Below are 17,922 nucleotides of genomic sequence, written 5' to 3' on the forward strand. Positions count from 1 at the left end.
GGGCAGACATGACAGAAAGAGGCCAAACTCTCCCTACAGCGTCTTCTGTAGCTGCTGTTGGGAAAAGAATATAACAACTAAAAGGTTTTTTTTTTTCACTGATAGGGTACTTCTTTCTTCTGTTCTTAACTACTACTAAAATAGTAAAATCTACTGTTTCATACATCAGATATGTTTGCAACTGCTTTAAGAAGCATTATCCCTTTGTTTTTTTCCCCAATTTATGACTTTTTCCATTGGCAAAAATTGTTGGGTTTTTTAGTTGTGGTCTCAGCTGGGTGTTTTCAGCTGGGTATTTTCAGTAGACTTTGACCATAGCCACTTAATGTTGGAAAAGTTTGATGACAGGGAGTGAAGAAAGGGACTGCAAGGAGAGAATGGATAATTCCGTATTCAGGGCAATTTGATTATCCTGGGCAATTGGACTGCCATTCTTAAAAAATACGTATGTAAATATTACTGTCACTTGATAATATCTCTATACTTTCATTCTTTCCTTAATAAGATGGAGGTATTTTAAATTAGATTTTTTTTATAGTGCATTCATTTCTGGTTGTTTTATTTTTTTGTAATGCTGATGGGTTTCCAGAATGCCAGAGATCTATAAATAACTCCTGATTTCACTGCAACGATTTAATGTTATGAAGTAATTCGTGCATAGGATATATATGGAACAACGAGGATAAATATAAATATGAAATGGCTGTTCATTCACTGTCGATCCCGTGCTTTGAATAACAAATGGCATAAAGTGCTGGTAAGGGGAAAGTGTGCCATCATTTCATTAAAGACTCTATCCGTGCACACAAGAACGAGTGTTATTCTAGCATTTAACTATATAGTGAATGTTGGACTTCGCTATCAGCGTTCTTCCAATTCAGGTCTTGAATATAATCTGCAATCTGTACAGTAGCAGCATCCTATAGGGCTGTGTCATATCGCACTAGGCACTAAGGAACCACTTTTCTCCTTTGTTGAAGAGTTTAAGACTTTGTATTAGAGAAATGTGTGATATGAGTTTTAATTAATAAAGGCAGAGATCTACTGCTTATATTTTTTCTTTTATCGATCCTTCAGTCTACGACACAAGTTGTGGTCACTAGCTGCCTCTTGAGAATAAAAAATTAAACCACTTCAAAATAAAACAGAAAACCAGAATTGACCTCCAGGAGTTTACTATTTTCAGACTCTTTAATTGAAATCTTGTACTATTCAACTTTTATAAACACGTATTTTCTGAAAAAAAACCCCTAAATGCAGTTTCCTCCTGGCACAGCAAGACATGAGTGCTATCAGAAAATGTCAATCAAATTATTTCAACTTGCATTTATCAGAACTTTTCAAGAGGCACACAGCTTCCTCAATATATATTTCTGTGCAGTAAAACCCGGATATTAGTTCAGTAACGCTTTTTAAACACGCTTTTCAAATCTCTCATTCCCTGAAGAAGAGGAGCTGTGAGGAAAACACCCACGAGCTGCAGAAACGGCTGCCAGAAAAAGAGCTAAAGCCATTGTTCCTGCGGCCAGAGCGGCAGGCAAAAAGAAATTCAAGCATTAAGCAGGAAAGAGATGCCAGCCTGGCTATTAGCAAATGCTTTTCCTGCCACCGGGCACGAAGCTGGCTGCCCGCCGCGCCGCGGAACCTCTCCACACACGACTGCAGACACGGGCCGGCGGCCGCGTAGCTCCCCGGTGCACGCTGGGGGTTGGAGTCCTCCGGCCGCCACTTCCGCCCCTCCCGCGCGGGGAGCGCTGGGAGTTGTAGTCGCGCTGCCGCGGGATCTCACCGGCGTCCCCGCCGCCTCCACCGCAGCTTCCGGACGGAGAGGCCGGGCCAGGCGGGAGAGCTCGCCTTGGGGCGGTTTCAGCCGGGGGTGTGAGAGGCGGTTGGTCTCCCTCCGTCGTCCTTCGCCCAGTGGCGGAGGAGAAATGGAAGCGGCCTGGCGCCAGGGCGGCCGGGGCCGGGGTCGGGGCCGCGCCAGGCCCGGGGACGGGCTCGCCCCCCGCGCAGGGCCGGCTGCCCGGCCCCAGGCCCCGAGGGCCCGCGGCGGTGCCTGCGTTGCGGCCGTGGGGACCAGCGGCGAGGGGGCCAGCGGTGAGTGTCGTGTCCTTTCCCCTCCCCGGCCCGGCCAGGGGCTGCGGGGTCCCGGGCTGGGGAGCCGGCTGTAGCCCGGAGCCCAGCGGGGCCTTGGGTACCCCTACAAATGCCCAGGTCGGGGCTCTCCCCGGCGTCGGGGGGAAGGGAGGCGGCCGCGGCCCCGCTCCCTCTCCGCTGGGCGGTAGCGAGCCGGTGTTTCGCCATGTGCCGTCTCCTGCCCGCAGGTACCTTCTGGGGGGAAACGCGGAGGCCTCGGGCAGTGGCTGGGGGCTCGGGGGCTGTGTCCTCCCCTGGGGATACAGTCGGTGCCCCTCGAGAGAAGAGTGACTCTCACGTAAAGGATGAAGCAGCTGTTTTTCAGTACCGTTGTGTGCTGCCTGCTAGGGACGAACGTTGGGTACTCCAGTCGTTGTGCCACACCGCCCCGGTCCGGGAAAGGTGCGGGCCGTCTAACGCCCGAGGGTTGCTGTGAGTGCAGGTTAATACTCGTGTAATTTAAGTGCTAAATACTGAGCTCTAAGTGGCAGCATACTTTCTTAAGGAAAGCCTTAAAACAAAATTTAACCAACCCCTAGGAAATATACTATGTATAATAGTATGATATGGAAAACTAGGAGGTAGGTTAAGACCTGCGAGCTGTTGAAGATTTTCTGTCTCTGTGGTATGTTATTTTAAAGGCACTTTGGTTTATTATCAACTTGGTTAAGTTATATAATTATTTTTGTCCATGTGAGAATCGTCCTCTATTGCACATGCAATAACTTTTTAAAAAGCTTATGTTAAAATCCCCTGTCACTTGTAATGTTGCCAGCTGTAGAAATAGCATGAACCCGCTATTGCAATAAAGACTTGCTGGATGGAGGGAGACCCATAATTTAAAAAAAAATATGAGATACTGAGAGAGGTACTATAGGGTATCAGCAAATTATAACAATTACTCTTGTCAAGAATTGCCTTATTTTTAATTTTTTTTATTTTTCTTTTTCATGCTACGAAAGTTGTGTTTGGGGGGGGCTGTATGTGTTCGGGTTTTTTAAATAGTTTTACTAAAGTTGCATTATAGATGTCTATATTCTAGTATATTTGATTGGAGTTGTCACCAGTAATTGACAGATAATAATTTCTACTGTGAATTTTATGGATAATGTGTAGATAAGAAAATGCAATTTATATCTTCTTGTATGGTATTGAAAATGTAGCAACATACTGCCCTTAAAAACGTAAGATCAGCAAGCTCTTTAAAGAAAAGGACAGTGGAAAGTATGTAGAACTGAATGTGGTGTTATGATTAACTGTCATGGTATTAATCAAAATTAATCTGTTCTCTTAATAGAGTTATCTTCACAGAGGAAATTTGATGAAATTAAGAAGGCTAATCAGGCTGCAGCAAAAAAGCTAGTTGAAGACCAATTTAGCTCCTCATCTGAAGATGATGATGAAGATGCTGAAGTAAAACAAGGAAAGATTTTGGCCAAAACATTTACCATTTACACCAGCCAAACTGGTAATTTTTTTTCATTTATTGACTTTTATTTCAGTATGAAAGCATAAGCAAAGTTGTAGTATTGTCCGTGTATTAGAGTTTTTCCATAATTGGAGGGAAAGCACTTTATTCTGATGTCTTGTATTAAAAATATTTGTTCCCAGCAATGCATGCTGGTAGTATGTCTTGCCTTTTTATGCAGAATCAATGGTATAGTTTTGAAACTGTCTTAAGTACTTCTAATAATGCGATTTTGTAATAATATATGACTGGCCTCTCTTCAGAGAAAAAAGATACATACTTTTGCAGCAGTCTCAACATGTACAGAATAGCAGATCAAACATTACTGATTGCTTTAAAAATCTTTATACATTAAAGATGGAGATGCAAGTGAACTGGAACGTACAAGACAGTACATGAATGAAGCTTTTCAGTCAGGGGCTATGACATGTCTGATCTGCATTGCTTCAGTTAAAAGGAACCAAGCTGTAAGTATTTAACAGTAGTCTTTTAGAATAAACCAAATGTAACTGTCTGAATAACTTGTCTTTAATTATATTACTAAGGTAATTCTTGGGATTGATATTTTTACTATAGACTACTAAATATAGAATATTATTAATAGAGACTACTAAATGCAACGTTTGGCATCTTTGGATTTTTTCAAACACTTGAGGAAGTGAGTGCTTGTATATACCTGTAGCTTGTAATCAGAATAAGTATTTCTTGACATATGCTTGTTATTGTGATGTAAATAGTTATTTTTAAATTTTAGAGAGTAGCAGGGGGAAAAAAAGTAGTGCAGGAAGGCCAGTGTTTGCAATGTTGTGTTCAATAAGCCTTGGAGCTGTTGTAGCAATCACCAAAGCAAGAAATACTAGGAAATATTGTTAGATTTGTAGCAAGGGAGCCAAGATAATCTTTGCTACTGCAAATGCTGATCATGGGAAAGGGAAGGGTGGCATGTCTGAGAAGATTGTCTTATTTCATGTAGTTATGTTTTTCATGGGAGACATTTCAGGACAAACCTTTTTCACTTTTATTGTTATGTATTAACTTCCCTTTGACAGGCCCAACTGTTTCTGTTACAGTTACTTGAATCAAATACATGTTTGCAACTTCTTATGCTGAATGTACATGGACTGCAAGTATCCAATGAAACTATAGCCATTAACATTTTCTTAGAAAGAAATGAAATATGTTTTGTATGAATTCTTAACATATTTCATTCATAATTTTTTGAACCTTAATGTATATGTTTAGCTAGATTTTAAAGTTCTGTGTCTCTTGATAGCGTTAATCTCATTTAAGCAGAAGTGAGATGATTTGGCAACTGGAAAGTAATCTTTTATAACTCAGTGGTTGGTTTGTTATCTTGAATCTGTAATGTTTTGGTCAAGTGTGTTTGTTTACTTAAAGCTAAACAAGAGATGTTGGGAAGTTAATTACTGTACTTTCAGCAACTTACGTCATTGACTTTGTCCTCTATAAGTTAATGGGGAAATTCTCCTTGTTTTTTGCAATATAATTTTATAACAACATCATCAGTTATTAAAAAAATAAAGAAATTAAAACTTAAATTTTCTGCTGCATTTCTCTTACCAAATTGTGGTAGCCATTCTAAGCTCACGATTTAAGACATCAATACGTGGAAAGTACCAAAGTCATGAAACTGCATTTCTACTATTTAAATTGCTTTTCAGCAGCAGGCTGATATTCTAAGCAAAGGATTGTGATTTCACTCCAGAACTGACAAAGAGAAGTACACTGGGAACAAGAACATAAAGGTTTAGTGATGGAGACAGGATACTGGCAAAATAACTTTCTCTTAAACACATTTGCTTTTAATTCTGTTCAGTTTTATACCTCTCTTGCTCTTTGAACAAAAGACGCTATGTTGAAAGCCACACTTCTAATCAAATCTTTTTCTTACAAGCATTGTATGTAAATCCTAAACTTTAAAAGAGGGAAAAAAAATCCTTTTAGTACTTTTACCACCAAGGTGTCTAGAGACCTAGAGTATGTGACAGGGAGAGAGGGGGAGAGAGAGCTGGGCTGGTTTAGTCTGGCAAAGAAGAGCCTAATGAATGATATGCTTGCAGCCTGTCTACTTGGAGTTGTGAAGGTGGCTAAAGCCAAAGTCATCTTTGTGGTGTCAGGTGGTGTAACAAAGGGCAACGGTGCAAACTGGGGCTTGAAAGATGCAGAGTGAGTACTAGGAAGGTAGTATGACACTTGGAGCAGGTTACACAGGATGGTTGTGGACTCTCCATCCTTCAGAGTTTTCCAATTTTGCTAGACAAAGCTGTGACTGAACTGAGCTAAGTTGGCAGTAGTCCTACTTTGGTCACAAGGTTGTGCTACGTGACCTCCAAAGGTATGTTTAGATCAACATTTCTGTGATTATGTGAGTATTTTGGGCTCCATAAGCCTTGGCAAAAACTTACCACAGCAGCAGGAAGAAAAGATTATAGGTATGAATCTGTAACAGGAAGACTGACTGTATTTATCTAACAATAGGTATAACCTATTTTTGGAAACCCATTTTTAAATGGAAAAATAGCAAGCCTGTATTTCTTTAGATATTACAGATTTTCATCAATGGACACAAAAAGAAACCTAACATAAAGCAATTGGCACTTATATCTGCTCTTTAGGTCTGGAGCTGTTGTGGATGCTTTTGTATATTTCACCTGGTGTGTATCCAAAAGTGGGCCAAGGACAGCCTTTTCCTTGTGTCTTCTCCTTTGACAGATGATGATTTTGGGAAGAAAGATTATCCCTGGCCATGGTGAGCTCTTCATGGTGCATTTACAAAGATACTTTTATTGTGAAATATATGTGAACTGGAGTTACTTTAGAATGGGCTGGTACTTGTTAAATGATGTGCACACCAAAAAAAGAAGTTTAGAAAACTGACTTTTCTATTGCTTTTCTGAATTATTTTTAAGTTTTCATGAACAAGATTCAGGAATATTTCACAGCGATACTATAAACCTGCTGCATCAAGTTGGTTTTAACCTATGAAAGGGCAATTTATCTATTGTGTCTCAGCTTCTAATATTTATTTCTAGGTGGTTTTACATATTTATCTGTCACTTTTATAATTGGCACTGTGAAATAAATAAATGAAAACCCAGTTATAAAATAGTAACATTTAGGGATTTTATTATTATTATTATTATTTTTAGTTTCTGTATAACTCAAGCTTTAAAGCCAGTCTTGCAGTTTTACATGAGATTGTATAAAGAAGGAGGTAATATTGTAGCTGCGTGAATAACAAAGCTTACTTTTTCAATAGGTTTGTGTCTGAAAGTTCAGTCAAGGTTTTTCTGTGTGTGTTTTATGCTTTATTTGCCCACCTACTTTTATGTGGGAACTTGTAGTAATCTCTTTGAGATGCAATCCTCTGTGATGTTTGGTTGAAAGTGCCTTGTGGATTCAAAAGCTCTATTAGTGGGGATCTCAGAGAGCAGGTTTGCTTAGGAAATAAGGTATAAAATTGTTGGCTGGCAGTGTCTCAAGTTGATAAAGCCTGTTCTGCTACAAATGAATTTTGTGTTTAGGCACAGTGTTTATAACGAAAAAATTTCAAGGTGAATAGTATTTTATTTAACACTTAAGCACATGGTAAAACTGTGCAGTTACTATAGTGAAATGGATAATGGCTTGTAATATATTATATAGGGACAAATTGACATTTTATTTGATAAAAATGAGTGCGTAGGTCTTTTAAAGCCTCTATTCTTCTCTGAGGAGGAGCTCCTTGTCTGTTGTCGTTTCCCAGTGTAGCCAGAAATGGGAGCTGCTTTGTTTCTCATTCCTTGTGTTGCCTCCCTCGTCCATGGCTTGCACCTGAAAGCCTTTAGGGCCTGTGGCACTAACATGTTCCAGACCTTTGTGGCCTATCTACTTTTAGGAATAACCTGTTTTTTACTATCTGACGCCATCAAGGATAACAAATAAAGGTGTGCATCTTATAATAACTAAGATGCTGAACTGATGCAATCTAAAATCTTTCAGATAAAATTTTAATTATTATGCATAGTTTTAATAGCATTGCTAAATCTTGATTTACATAGCTTATAAATTGCTACTGGTAAAAACCTGGTTTTTAATCTCTCTTTTGATTGGGTCTGTTTAAGTAGGTTAACTCTTTGTTGCATACATTCCTTTGGTATTATTTGACATAAAAATTGTTCTGTATGCTTGCTAAACTGATTCTTTTGGTATATATTTTTATATTAAAAAGATTTTAGTGATAGGACAATTCCTTAGACATTCTAATGAATGTATTGTAAAATCCAACATATAGCAAGACTTTTATTGTGTATTATAAATTTAATTATGTTGTTATTGGTTACAGTAGTTGTAAAATTGTTAATGGGTAGCCTGGTAACAATCTTGGGAAACTGAAATGATAAAAATTGCTTTTCTTTAAAAAAAAAAATAAATTGCTTTTTTTCACTCCCTTTTTCCCTTGTTGTAGTCCAAAATGTAGGTTTGAATACAAACGGTCTGAAACTCCCAGTAGGTATTACTGTTACTGTGGAAAAGTGGAGAATCCAGCACTGGACCCATGGCTGGTACCTCACTCCTGTGGTCAGATATGTGAGAGGGAATTCAAACCTTCTTGCGGTCATAAATGTTTGCTGCTTTGTCATCCAGGTAAATCCATTGTGTCTCTTGGTTGTATGACCTGTATTTATGTAGCTGTTATACAATTTTACTTAAAATCTTCTAGCTATATTTAAAATTCTCATAAAATAAACCAGATGTAGTCAAGGCTGAATTTGCTGAATGGCCACTAGCGAGGGTTTTTTTTTCGTGTACTTAGGACCCTGTCCACCTTGCCCAAAGATGGTCACAACCACCTGTCACTGTAAGAAAGCTAAACCAGTACCCCGAAGGTGCAGTGCCAAGGAATGGTCGTGTTGCCTGCCGTGTGGACGAACGCTGCTGTGTGGACAACATGCTTGTGAGAATTCCTGTCATGCAGGTAGACCTGCCTTCTTAAACTTCAGAGAAGTTGTTTTAATTGTTAAGATATGTCATTCTTTTGCAATTCCTACTCTCAATGTCACTTCACAATTACATGCAGGAGATTGTCAGCCTTGTCCACGAGTCAGTAAACAACGGTGCATCTGTGGAAGACAGACAACAGAAAGACTTTGTGCAAGTCCTCAGTGGCAGTGTGATCAGGTATGTTGAAGCTGTCCTTTTTATCTTCTTTCACTTATTTATAAAATTTGATTACTCAGTATTAAGGATTGGAAGAATTCATTTGGTAGGAAAATAATTTTATTTTTCAGGTTTTGAAAGTGCAATCAAAAATGTAAGCAGCAGTGTTTGAGAATGGATCTCTTTGGTGCCCCAGTTCATTTCTGACAGTAGTTAAAATGTCACTGTTCTCGAATTGTGCTAGGGTCAAGCTAGCAGTGAATTTGACCTTGTATATTCTGTTTTCTTGTACTTGAGGTTGAAATTTCAGCTGCAGTCTTTAAAAATAAGCATGAAACCACAGCTTAGTAGATAAGAGTTTCATGCTTATTTATTTCTAATGACTGTAACAGAACGAAAGCTTTGTGACTCATTCTTTGAAGTATATTTGGAGCTCATTCTTAGGACCTAGGCTATGGATTGGCAGACTGTAAAAAAAAAAAAAAAAAAAAAAAAAAAATTAGGTGGCAGGCAGGAGGTTGCACCAGGAGGTACTTGGTCATTACGATCCCAGTAAGAAAGGCACTCAGCCTCTGTAAAGTATCAGGTAAAATGTGATTTATGTCAGTTGACACTATAGAGAAAGAGTGTATAATATAAATGATAGTATGGGCATTTAGATGCTAGGAACCCCAAGCTGCGCTGCATTGAATGAGTCTCTGATCCATGTGCAGCGTGCAGTGCAGACCCTATCTGTAGAAAGGGTTACCCCGTTTTGGTCACTGAAGCTATTGTAGGATTTTGTTACAGGAAGACAACTCTGTTCATCATTTCTACTGTCAAACAGAAAGGATGTTCACATGAGAACTTCTTGCTGCACTTTTAGATAAAGGCAAGGACATGCAGGTGGCATAAACACTGGTACCAAGTGGGAGCTGCCTCCAATCTCTTCTGCTACAGTAAATTTATCCTGTGGCCAGGGGACATGTGCAGCACAGCACAAGCCTGAAGGCCAAGCTGTAGGTACAGCACAGCATAGGCCTGGGACTACTCAAGTTAACTGTTACATGAACAATTAAGTCCTCAGTATACAGTGGTCTTCCAGTCAGGATCACTGCAGGGGTGATCGGTTTTATTTGGCAAACTCAGCAACTGTAAGATTTGTTAACAAAATTCAGAACAATTAACATTCCACCCGGATGTGCCTCACCCCTAGTTTTTCCCCTTGGGTTGGTTTGTCTTGGTATATAGTTCTGTTACATTGCATTCACTTTGTTTGTCTGAGTTTTCCAGATGTGTGGGAAACCTTTGCCTTGTGGTAATCACACATGTGAACAAGTTTGTCATGCTGGTCCCTGTGGAGACTGTCCTCGTTCTGGGAAAAGGTCCTGCCCATGTGGAAAATCAAGTGAGCTGCCTTTTTTTTTTCTTTTAAAAAAAATAAAAAAAAGTTATCCAGTCTTTGACAGTCATTAGTTCAGGTTCATTCTGCGGGGCAGGGTCTATAAAAAGTTCTTACAAACACTGAATTATGACAGCTTATATTAACTTTTGCTTAATTCTTTCAAAATTCTTTAATTGATTATGTGAATCATTGAGTAATTCTAGAGAAGCTTTTTAAAAAAAAATTAGAGAGATTTGGCATTTGAAGTCATATTAGTGCGTTTTTTTCTAAATATTTTGGCTTTTTTTCTAAATGCTTGTACTTTTCTCTCTTCACCTAGAGTTTATGTTGCCTTGTACAGAAGATGTACCCACCTGTGGTGATAGTTGTGACAAAGTTCTGGAATGTGGCATCCATAAATGTTCACAGCGCTGTCATCGAGGTCCCTGTGAAATATGCAGACAGGTTAGTCTTACTGTAGCAGGCTCACATTTTGTTAGGGTTTTGAGACACTTTGTGTGGAACCGTGCAAGTCTCCTAAGGAAAATTAAATCATGTCTATCACAAAATCCATAACTTTCTGTTCATTAAAAGCAACACATTTTTTCCCTATTCCCCCCTGCACCAACACCATTCTGAATTAATAGTTGAGTATTATGTATCTGACTTGAGGCATGGATTAGGGTTTTATTGTTTTGGGTTATTTTTTTTTAATTAATTATGCCCTAAACGACATTTAATTTTTTCCCTATCTCTTCTAGCTTCCTTGCTGCTTTGTCTTAGTATGCTATTTCTCCATTAGTGAAATGGAAGATGCTGTAACATAACATTATTTCCTTGCTAGTAAGAAAATAACATTTTGCTCTGCTCTAAATATCTATGGAGCTTCTGTGGTCTGACCTATAAAGCTGTTGCTTTGTCTGCTCTCAGTTCTCTTCCTGAACCAGCTTTGGCTACAAAGTCTATGGTGAAAGTAGTTAGCACAATAGCTGGGATGAAGGTCAGATAAACCTGCTCACCTACTTCTTAAATTATCTGTGTACACAATGGATGAATCTAGTTTACTATGCAGGAGAGATACTTTTTTGTGTGTGAATTTGTTTTGCGTTTACGCGTGACATCTTGCGCTACACGCTTGAGTGGTTCCCTTAAAGTGACTTTCCTCTTGGTGAGACCAGGGCCAGTGAGTTGGCCATCTAGAGCACAATGTTTGCAATACCCACACAAAATCCCCGAGTAGTTATTGCACAGATAGGTGATCTGCTCCAAGCATGTGTTATACTTCCTGTTGTGATAGAGCATTGTACTGTTACTCTTCCATGAACTTTTCCTTACAGCTAATAGTAGAACTTTTTATTTTCCACTCTTTTTTTTTTCTTTTGTTTTGTATTAAGAAGATCCTGCTTTTTTTCCTATCTTTCTGCCCAGGAAGTTGAGAAACAGTGTCGCTGTGGAAAGCACACTAAACGCATGCCATGTCATAAGCCATATCTGTGTGAAACAAAGTGTACTAAAATTCGTGATTGCCAGAAGCACCAATGTAGGAGAAAGGTAAGCATCCAGAGATGATCTTTGTCAAAAGTATTGTTGAGATAACATTTTTTTTAATTTATATATAATATATTAAAAATAAATCACATCAATCTGTTTATTCCACCTCACATTATCATATAGAAAGAGTTTTCTTCAATGTCATTCAAATTACTTTGCAGTGTACCAGAATTGTCTGAACAGCATGTCACCAAGAAAAACTCAGTGGCCTTAGAATCTGGGAGGGGATTTTGACAACTTCTCACTTCCAGAAGGCAGTTTTGCTTTCAGATACTTGAGTAGTTACTGATGCTTTATGCATTCTGGGGAAGTTAAATCCATTTATTTCCTTACTTTGTAGGAAGAGCTGGGAATCTCTCATAACTTCCTAAGGGACATACTCCTATTTTCGACAGTGCAGCACCCAACCTTATAGTATGCATCACTGCAAAGAGCAGTGGTCTGTCAATTGGGAATTTGAGTTTTGTTTCCCTTCTCATTTGAAGTCAAAGGAATGATTGATAGCTCAGACCTATCTTTTCAGTTTATTGATTCAAGAAGGCCTGAAAGTTGCCTGCTATGTGTAAATTAAGATATTACAAAAGTTGGACTTCTTACTGCCAAGAGGCATGAAAAATACAATTTTATTGTTAGATATTTTTGAGTATTATTATTATTACAGTGAATTTGCTGTATGTGAAAAGATGGCAAAACAAGTAAATGCAATCTTTTCACCTTTAATTTATGCTAAAAAATCCAGGTTCCTCTTCCTAATTGCCATCCTTCCTTATACAGTGTGGAAGGAGGGTACCATTCAAGTTAATAGAAAAGATGGGATTCTCTTCTGACCTGGCATCCACCAATGTGGTGGTGCTGTGATGTGTTCCGATTCTTCCACATTACTACTTTATGTAAGAACAGAAGGTAGATAACTGATCCTAAAGTTATCTGACCTTTACTACAAAGGTAAAAGGTGTTTAAAATATTTTTATGCCAGGGATGATATAGCATAAAAATGGAAGAAATTGTAATGTGGCAAACTGTTGGATATCCTACATGTAATCTTCTGAAATTATTTTTGATTAAAATATTCTAATAATTTGAACTTATAAAATGTTCTTATGCTTTTTGGAAGCCCTCTGCCTTTTTAGTCTGTTGAAATGATGCCTTCAACTTTGTGTTTTCTTGTTATTTTGTAGTTTGATTTTTTTTAAAACAACTTTACAGATAGTCTTCTCTCTATACCTGGCATGAACTTGAGGAAATTTGACTAAATCGCGTGAAAATTTTTGTAAGAAGTATTGAAAAAACAAGATAGTAGAAGGCGGCAAATTTATACCAGAAATGTTTAAGATTTCAGTTACATAGAGGTTTGTGTTTTGGTTTTTTTTTTAATAGTGCTGTTCTGGAAACTGTCCACCTTGTGATCAAGTCTGTGGGCGGACTCTAGGCTGCAGAAATCACAAATGTCCTTCAGGCTGCCACAGAGGTAAGAACAGGTGAAGGATCCCCGTAGTGATGGAACATTGTTTATTTTTGCCAGACTTCATGCTTGTATGACTCTGTGTAGTGCTTAATGAATTCTGTCCCTTGTTGCATGTGGGCTTTTTGTGGGGGCAGTGTGTTTGAAAGGTTTTTAGTGCTGGTTAGAGCTTAAGGACGTAAATAATGACAACCTGAGTTTTTACCTGGTAATTTTGCTTAGCATTGTCCCTCTGAAAATGCTCTGTCCCCTTTCTAGCTGCTTAATTCAAAATTCATAGCTTGACTTTTTTTCCCCCCAAATAATTCTGTTTACTGAATATGCATAACAAAGTCCAATTACATACAGAAAATGATGGTGCTGGTTGCATCTGGATGGTTTTTCAAAATCCTGGAATACAACATGTGATACAAGTGGGCTTAAAATTAAAAAAAGTGGATGGAATTTGAATGTCTATTGGTATCTTACTCATAAAAGAGAAAATAAGAACTTGTTACTGACTATATGAAGGATAACAAAAAAAAGTTTACTTCTGCATCCAGTGACCTTCGTTAAAAAGATGCTGAAAACGGCCAAAATTACTTGGCAGTTTTTATCCTGGCCAATTGCTTTGACTTTCGCTTCGCAGGGGATTAAATTGGAATGACTGAAAAAGTGGCTGCCCTCTCAGCAATTTTCCCCACAGAAGCTGCTGCCCTGCTGAAACAGCAGCCTATGTAATTTCCCTTAGTATTCTGGACTATAAATTGCAACAGCCCGGGAAACAGTTCACAACTTGTTCAGCCAATCTTGCTTTTGAGGCAGTGAGTCTTAAAAGGACAGGACAGGTAAATGGGGTACTTGTCCCAGTTAAACTGTTATTAAATCTGTCACCACAAACTAGTCGTTTGTTCTGTTAACTGTGCCCCTTCTCTTCTTCCCCTTTGTTTCTTCTGCCTCCTCCAGACCTCTCAAAAATCCTAGAAATACATTTTATTTTATTTATTTTTTTTGTACTGTCAGAAGAAAATTGGTAACATTGTTTTTCTGCATTAGTTTGGTTGATAACTAAATCATAGAATAAAATTCTAGTTGGAAAACTAAGGAGCTAATGCTGCATTATAGGATAAACTTTTAAATTGAATAGCTGTTTATATCTGATACTGTTTGCATCTTACAGCCAATGTACAGTGACAATGATTTCTAATAAATAACAGCAGTATAAAAATAATAAATCAGTTCCTATAAAAACCCAAAAGTTAACTTTGAGAATGTAAATATCAAATACATACATGTTAAAGTGTATGTAACTTATAAAACAGTTCAATTGCCAATATTTAAGTGCTAACTCTTGCCAAAAGTTGCATCCCATGAAGCTGTTAACTATGACATCAGATGATAAATTTAGAAAAGAAAATAACTTCTGTGTGCTTTAACAGTCTAGTACAATTTGTAGTATCTTGTCAGAATGTTTGACAATATTCCTAATATAGGCAATGATTTTGATTTCAAAATACTTATATTCATGTGTTTCTCCTTATATACCAATATTTTAATAGCTGCAGAAAGTTATGATTAATTATCTTACCTTCAGTGTGTAATACCAGGTCAGGTTAATTTTGCAGTGAGCTGTCAGATCTCAGTGACCACTGATTTTAAAGGAAATAGTATACCTCCTAGAAAAGGTACCTGATCTCAGAATTATGAGAGGTTGTTGATAATAAGCACTTGGCCTTTAGCAGAGGTCCCTGAAAAAAAATAATCTATTCTGTTTGTGGCTTGATTTTTATATATCTATTTTTTTAAGTATTTAATCATGCTTGCTGAAATTTAAATGTGTTGCCAGAGAATAGAAATATTTTGTTTCTTACTGTAGTACATTATAACACTTGATTTGAGAACAGTGTGCTCTCACCTTACTTTAGGCTCATATGTGATCTCTGCCCTTTCATCTTCTTGAGAATGTAGGCAGTCGTCTTTGTTAATAGAATATTTAAGTAAATTGTACACATATTAGCCACTCTGGGCAGCATAGCTTTAGACCTTCAATTTATTTTGTAAAAGTAGCTGTTTGTGTGTTGATAATATATTACAACTTAGTTTACTTTGCAGCCTTTTGTCATTGCAAGATCTGCTTCTTGAAGCATTGCTTCTCAGATCCTGCTACCAAGTTAGGATTGCTTAAAAAGTTGCTTTCAAATAATATATGAAATAATGCTTTCAAAGCATTGCTTTCTTTAAGTTTCAGAATGCAACATGATTAGTAAGCCAAAATCCCATGTCTAAATTTGCTTTTTTCAGAAGATGCGTATTCTTATTGTTAATTAATAGTAAAACTTAGCAGTTGGCACTTGATAAAGAAATAGCGTGAGAGCACTGTAAATTAAAACATAGATATTTTACAGATTTTTTTTTTAAATATATCAAGTAGTAGCGTGAGTAACTTTATAAAGGAGGGAGGATCTTTTCAAAAATAATTATACATAGAGGATGAACAATATAGTACGAAATCTGCAAAACTTTATTGTACCAGTTTTTAATGTCTCTTTTTTCTTTTGAATATAGATGAAAGATGACATGTCTTCATATGTAAATAAGACTGAAATATAAACAGCAAATATTTAGTGTTGTGTGATCCAAATGACTGAGCTTTAATAATGCTGACTTGTTAAAATGTGAGTGGGATTGTTTCTAACTTGATACCAGTTAACAACTGTAGAATAATCAAGATTATTATTACTATTCTTTAAGAATGGTGAAATTCTCTTTCCCAAGAGGGATTTGAAACTAAGCAGAAATAAAAAATTAATAGATGTCTATTATTTAGATCAATCAAGATAGGACAATTATACTGTGTGCATACTCAGAGTTATGTTATTTACCAATTTTTATAATCAGTAGCTTAGCCAGATTATCATGTTGTTAATTTATTTAATTTTAGGTAGTTGTAATCCGTGTCCAGAGACTGTAGATGTGAAATGTAATTGTGGAAAAACTGTCATGAAAGTGCCCTGTGGCAGAGAGCGCACCATCAAACCTCCCAAATGCAAGCAGCTGTGCAGGTCAGTATAGAAAGTGTGGATGTTTCTAGTTCTTCAGTGGAATTTAAGGTGTCCTAAAAGAAAGTAGTAAAATATAACTTTGAAAGGCAAAAATTATTCCTTTAATATGATTATAGATAATACTTTTCAGTTTTCTGTGTTCTTGACTGTGTGGATGGAGATTAGCAATACTCCTTCCTATCAGACACCTCTTTGATGCTGTGGTTTCAGGAGCAGCTTGCAGCTGTTGGGGTTCTGTCCCACTGAGCACTTCTAATTCTGTAGTCCCACTCCCTTCTTCAAGTCATCTCTGGTACGTTTTGAAGTACCTCCACGAGGCAGTTTACCTAGAAAACTGGACTAGCAAAAGGAAAAAGTAGAATATTTTCTTTTGGAGTGTAGCAAGATTACTTAGCACAGAGTAGACTTAGGATTGAAATAGCTGTTTGAACGTACAAACCCAACTTTGATTTTCATTTCATTTAAAACTCCTGTATAATTTTACTGTAATATTAACCACTGCTGAAGGTGAGAAGTAAACTCATTTGAAAAAACCAACTCGTCTCAATTCTTTGTATTTTGAGCATAACTGTCCAGTGACTATAACGTCATATTTCTTGCTGTCATATTGATTCATTCTTGGATTTTACTTCAGCCGACCACCTACCTGTCATCATCCTACCCAAGAGAAACACTATTGTCACTTTGGTCGATGTCCTCCCTGTCGTCAGTCCTGCCAGAAAACGTTAACGTGTGGTCATTTGTGCCCTGTTTCCTGCCATGATGAAGCACTTGTGAAGCAAACTGGCTTAGTAAGTAAATAGTGAAAAGTGGTGTGTTATTTGTCTTCTGAAGAATGAGCAACAGTTGTTTGACCTTCATCTTATGTTGGAGGCTTTTGGAGTTCAGAGTAAATAAATAATCAAGCACAGAGGTATGCCTACTGCTTACCCCAGAAACTAAATGGTTCTAGCTTCTTTGTTGCAATATAGTTAATTTTGTAATATGTATCATTGAATGTGCAGTTCTTAGCAGTTACAATTACTCGAGAAATTATAAGATTTTTGTTAAAGTTGTGTTACAAATGTTTAATTTCAAATGTATCAATTACTTTTACCATAATAGCAAAAAAAAAAAGTATATTTACTAAACCATCAAAATCTGCACAAGCTAGAAGTGAGAAATTGTTTGGCCACAGGCCTTCATTTCCCTATCTCTAACCATGCTAAGGATGAAATTGTAATTTTTTGTGTGTAGGGTGTGTTGAAATTTCCATTAGTAAAAAGTTAGTTACTAGAAAGTGGATTTGTTAGAACTGTGATCTCTTTAGATGATATGTTTATTTATGGTCAAGCAGATAGTTCCAATTATGTTTTGTATTCAAATAGTGTTGTCTTTTGCTCTCAGCATCAGTCTGCAGGTCCTTGGGAACAGCCATCTGAGCCAGCTTTTATTCAAACTGCATTACCATGCCCTCCCTGTGAGGTTCCTATACCAGTGTAAGTATTAAACAAGAAAACAAATAAAAGAAAGTTTTGTTGTGAAAAGAGGTTTTGTTTTCTTTTCATACTGTTGTAGAGACGGACATGAAAATAATCATATTTTCCCTTTACATGCAATGAGTCTATGTGAGCACCATTCTCATAAAACTGAGAGCATTGATGGTTGCTTAATAGACACTTTTGTAGTGTGTGCTCACTATATGAAAGGACTGACAGTGTTAGTAAAGATTGGTTGTTTCTAATATGTGTTGGGCACAATG

The 17,922-nt window shown here is 37.5% G+C and overlaps 1 protein-coding gene across 1 annotated transcript in view; it reads left to right on the forward strand.

Moving 5' to 3' along the window:
• The first annotated feature begins 1,769 nt into the window (after positions 1-1,769).
• NFXL1 (nuclear transcription factor, X-box binding like 1) overlaps positions 1,770-17,922 on the forward strand; it is a 49,497-nt gene continuing 33,344 nt past the window's right edge. The window contains exons 1-14 of the mRNA XM_075752209.1: positions 1,770-2,097; positions 3,434-3,604; positions 3,962-4,071; positions 6,241-6,374; positions 8,073-8,251; positions 8,421-8,582; positions 8,685-8,785; positions 10,037-10,151; positions 10,468-10,592; positions 11,556-11,678; positions 13,056-13,146; positions 16,061-16,181; positions 16,816-16,972; positions 17,568-17,659. Of these exons, the coding sequence (XP_075608324.1) occupies positions 1,932-2,097; positions 3,434-3,604; positions 3,962-4,071; positions 6,241-6,374; positions 8,073-8,251; positions 8,421-8,582; positions 8,685-8,785; positions 10,037-10,151; positions 10,468-10,592; positions 11,556-11,678; positions 13,056-13,146; positions 16,061-16,181; positions 16,816-16,972; positions 17,568-17,659 (1,847 nt within the window). The 5' untranslated portion in view covers positions 1,770-1,931. The remainder of the gene's footprint in view (positions 2,098-3,433; positions 3,605-3,961; positions 4,072-6,240; positions 6,375-8,072; positions 8,252-8,420; positions 8,583-8,684; positions 8,786-10,036; positions 10,152-10,467; positions 10,593-11,555; positions 11,679-13,055; positions 13,147-16,060; positions 16,182-16,815; positions 16,973-17,567; positions 17,660-17,922) is intronic.

This window comes from Balearica regulorum, chromosome 4 (genome assembly GCF_011004875.1).
Source record: "Balearica regulorum gibbericeps isolate bBalReg1 chromosome 4, bBalReg1.pri, whole genome shotgun sequence".
Classification (NCBI taxonomy): Eukaryota; Metazoa; Chordata; class Aves; order Gruiformes; family Gruidae; genus Balearica; species Balearica regulorum.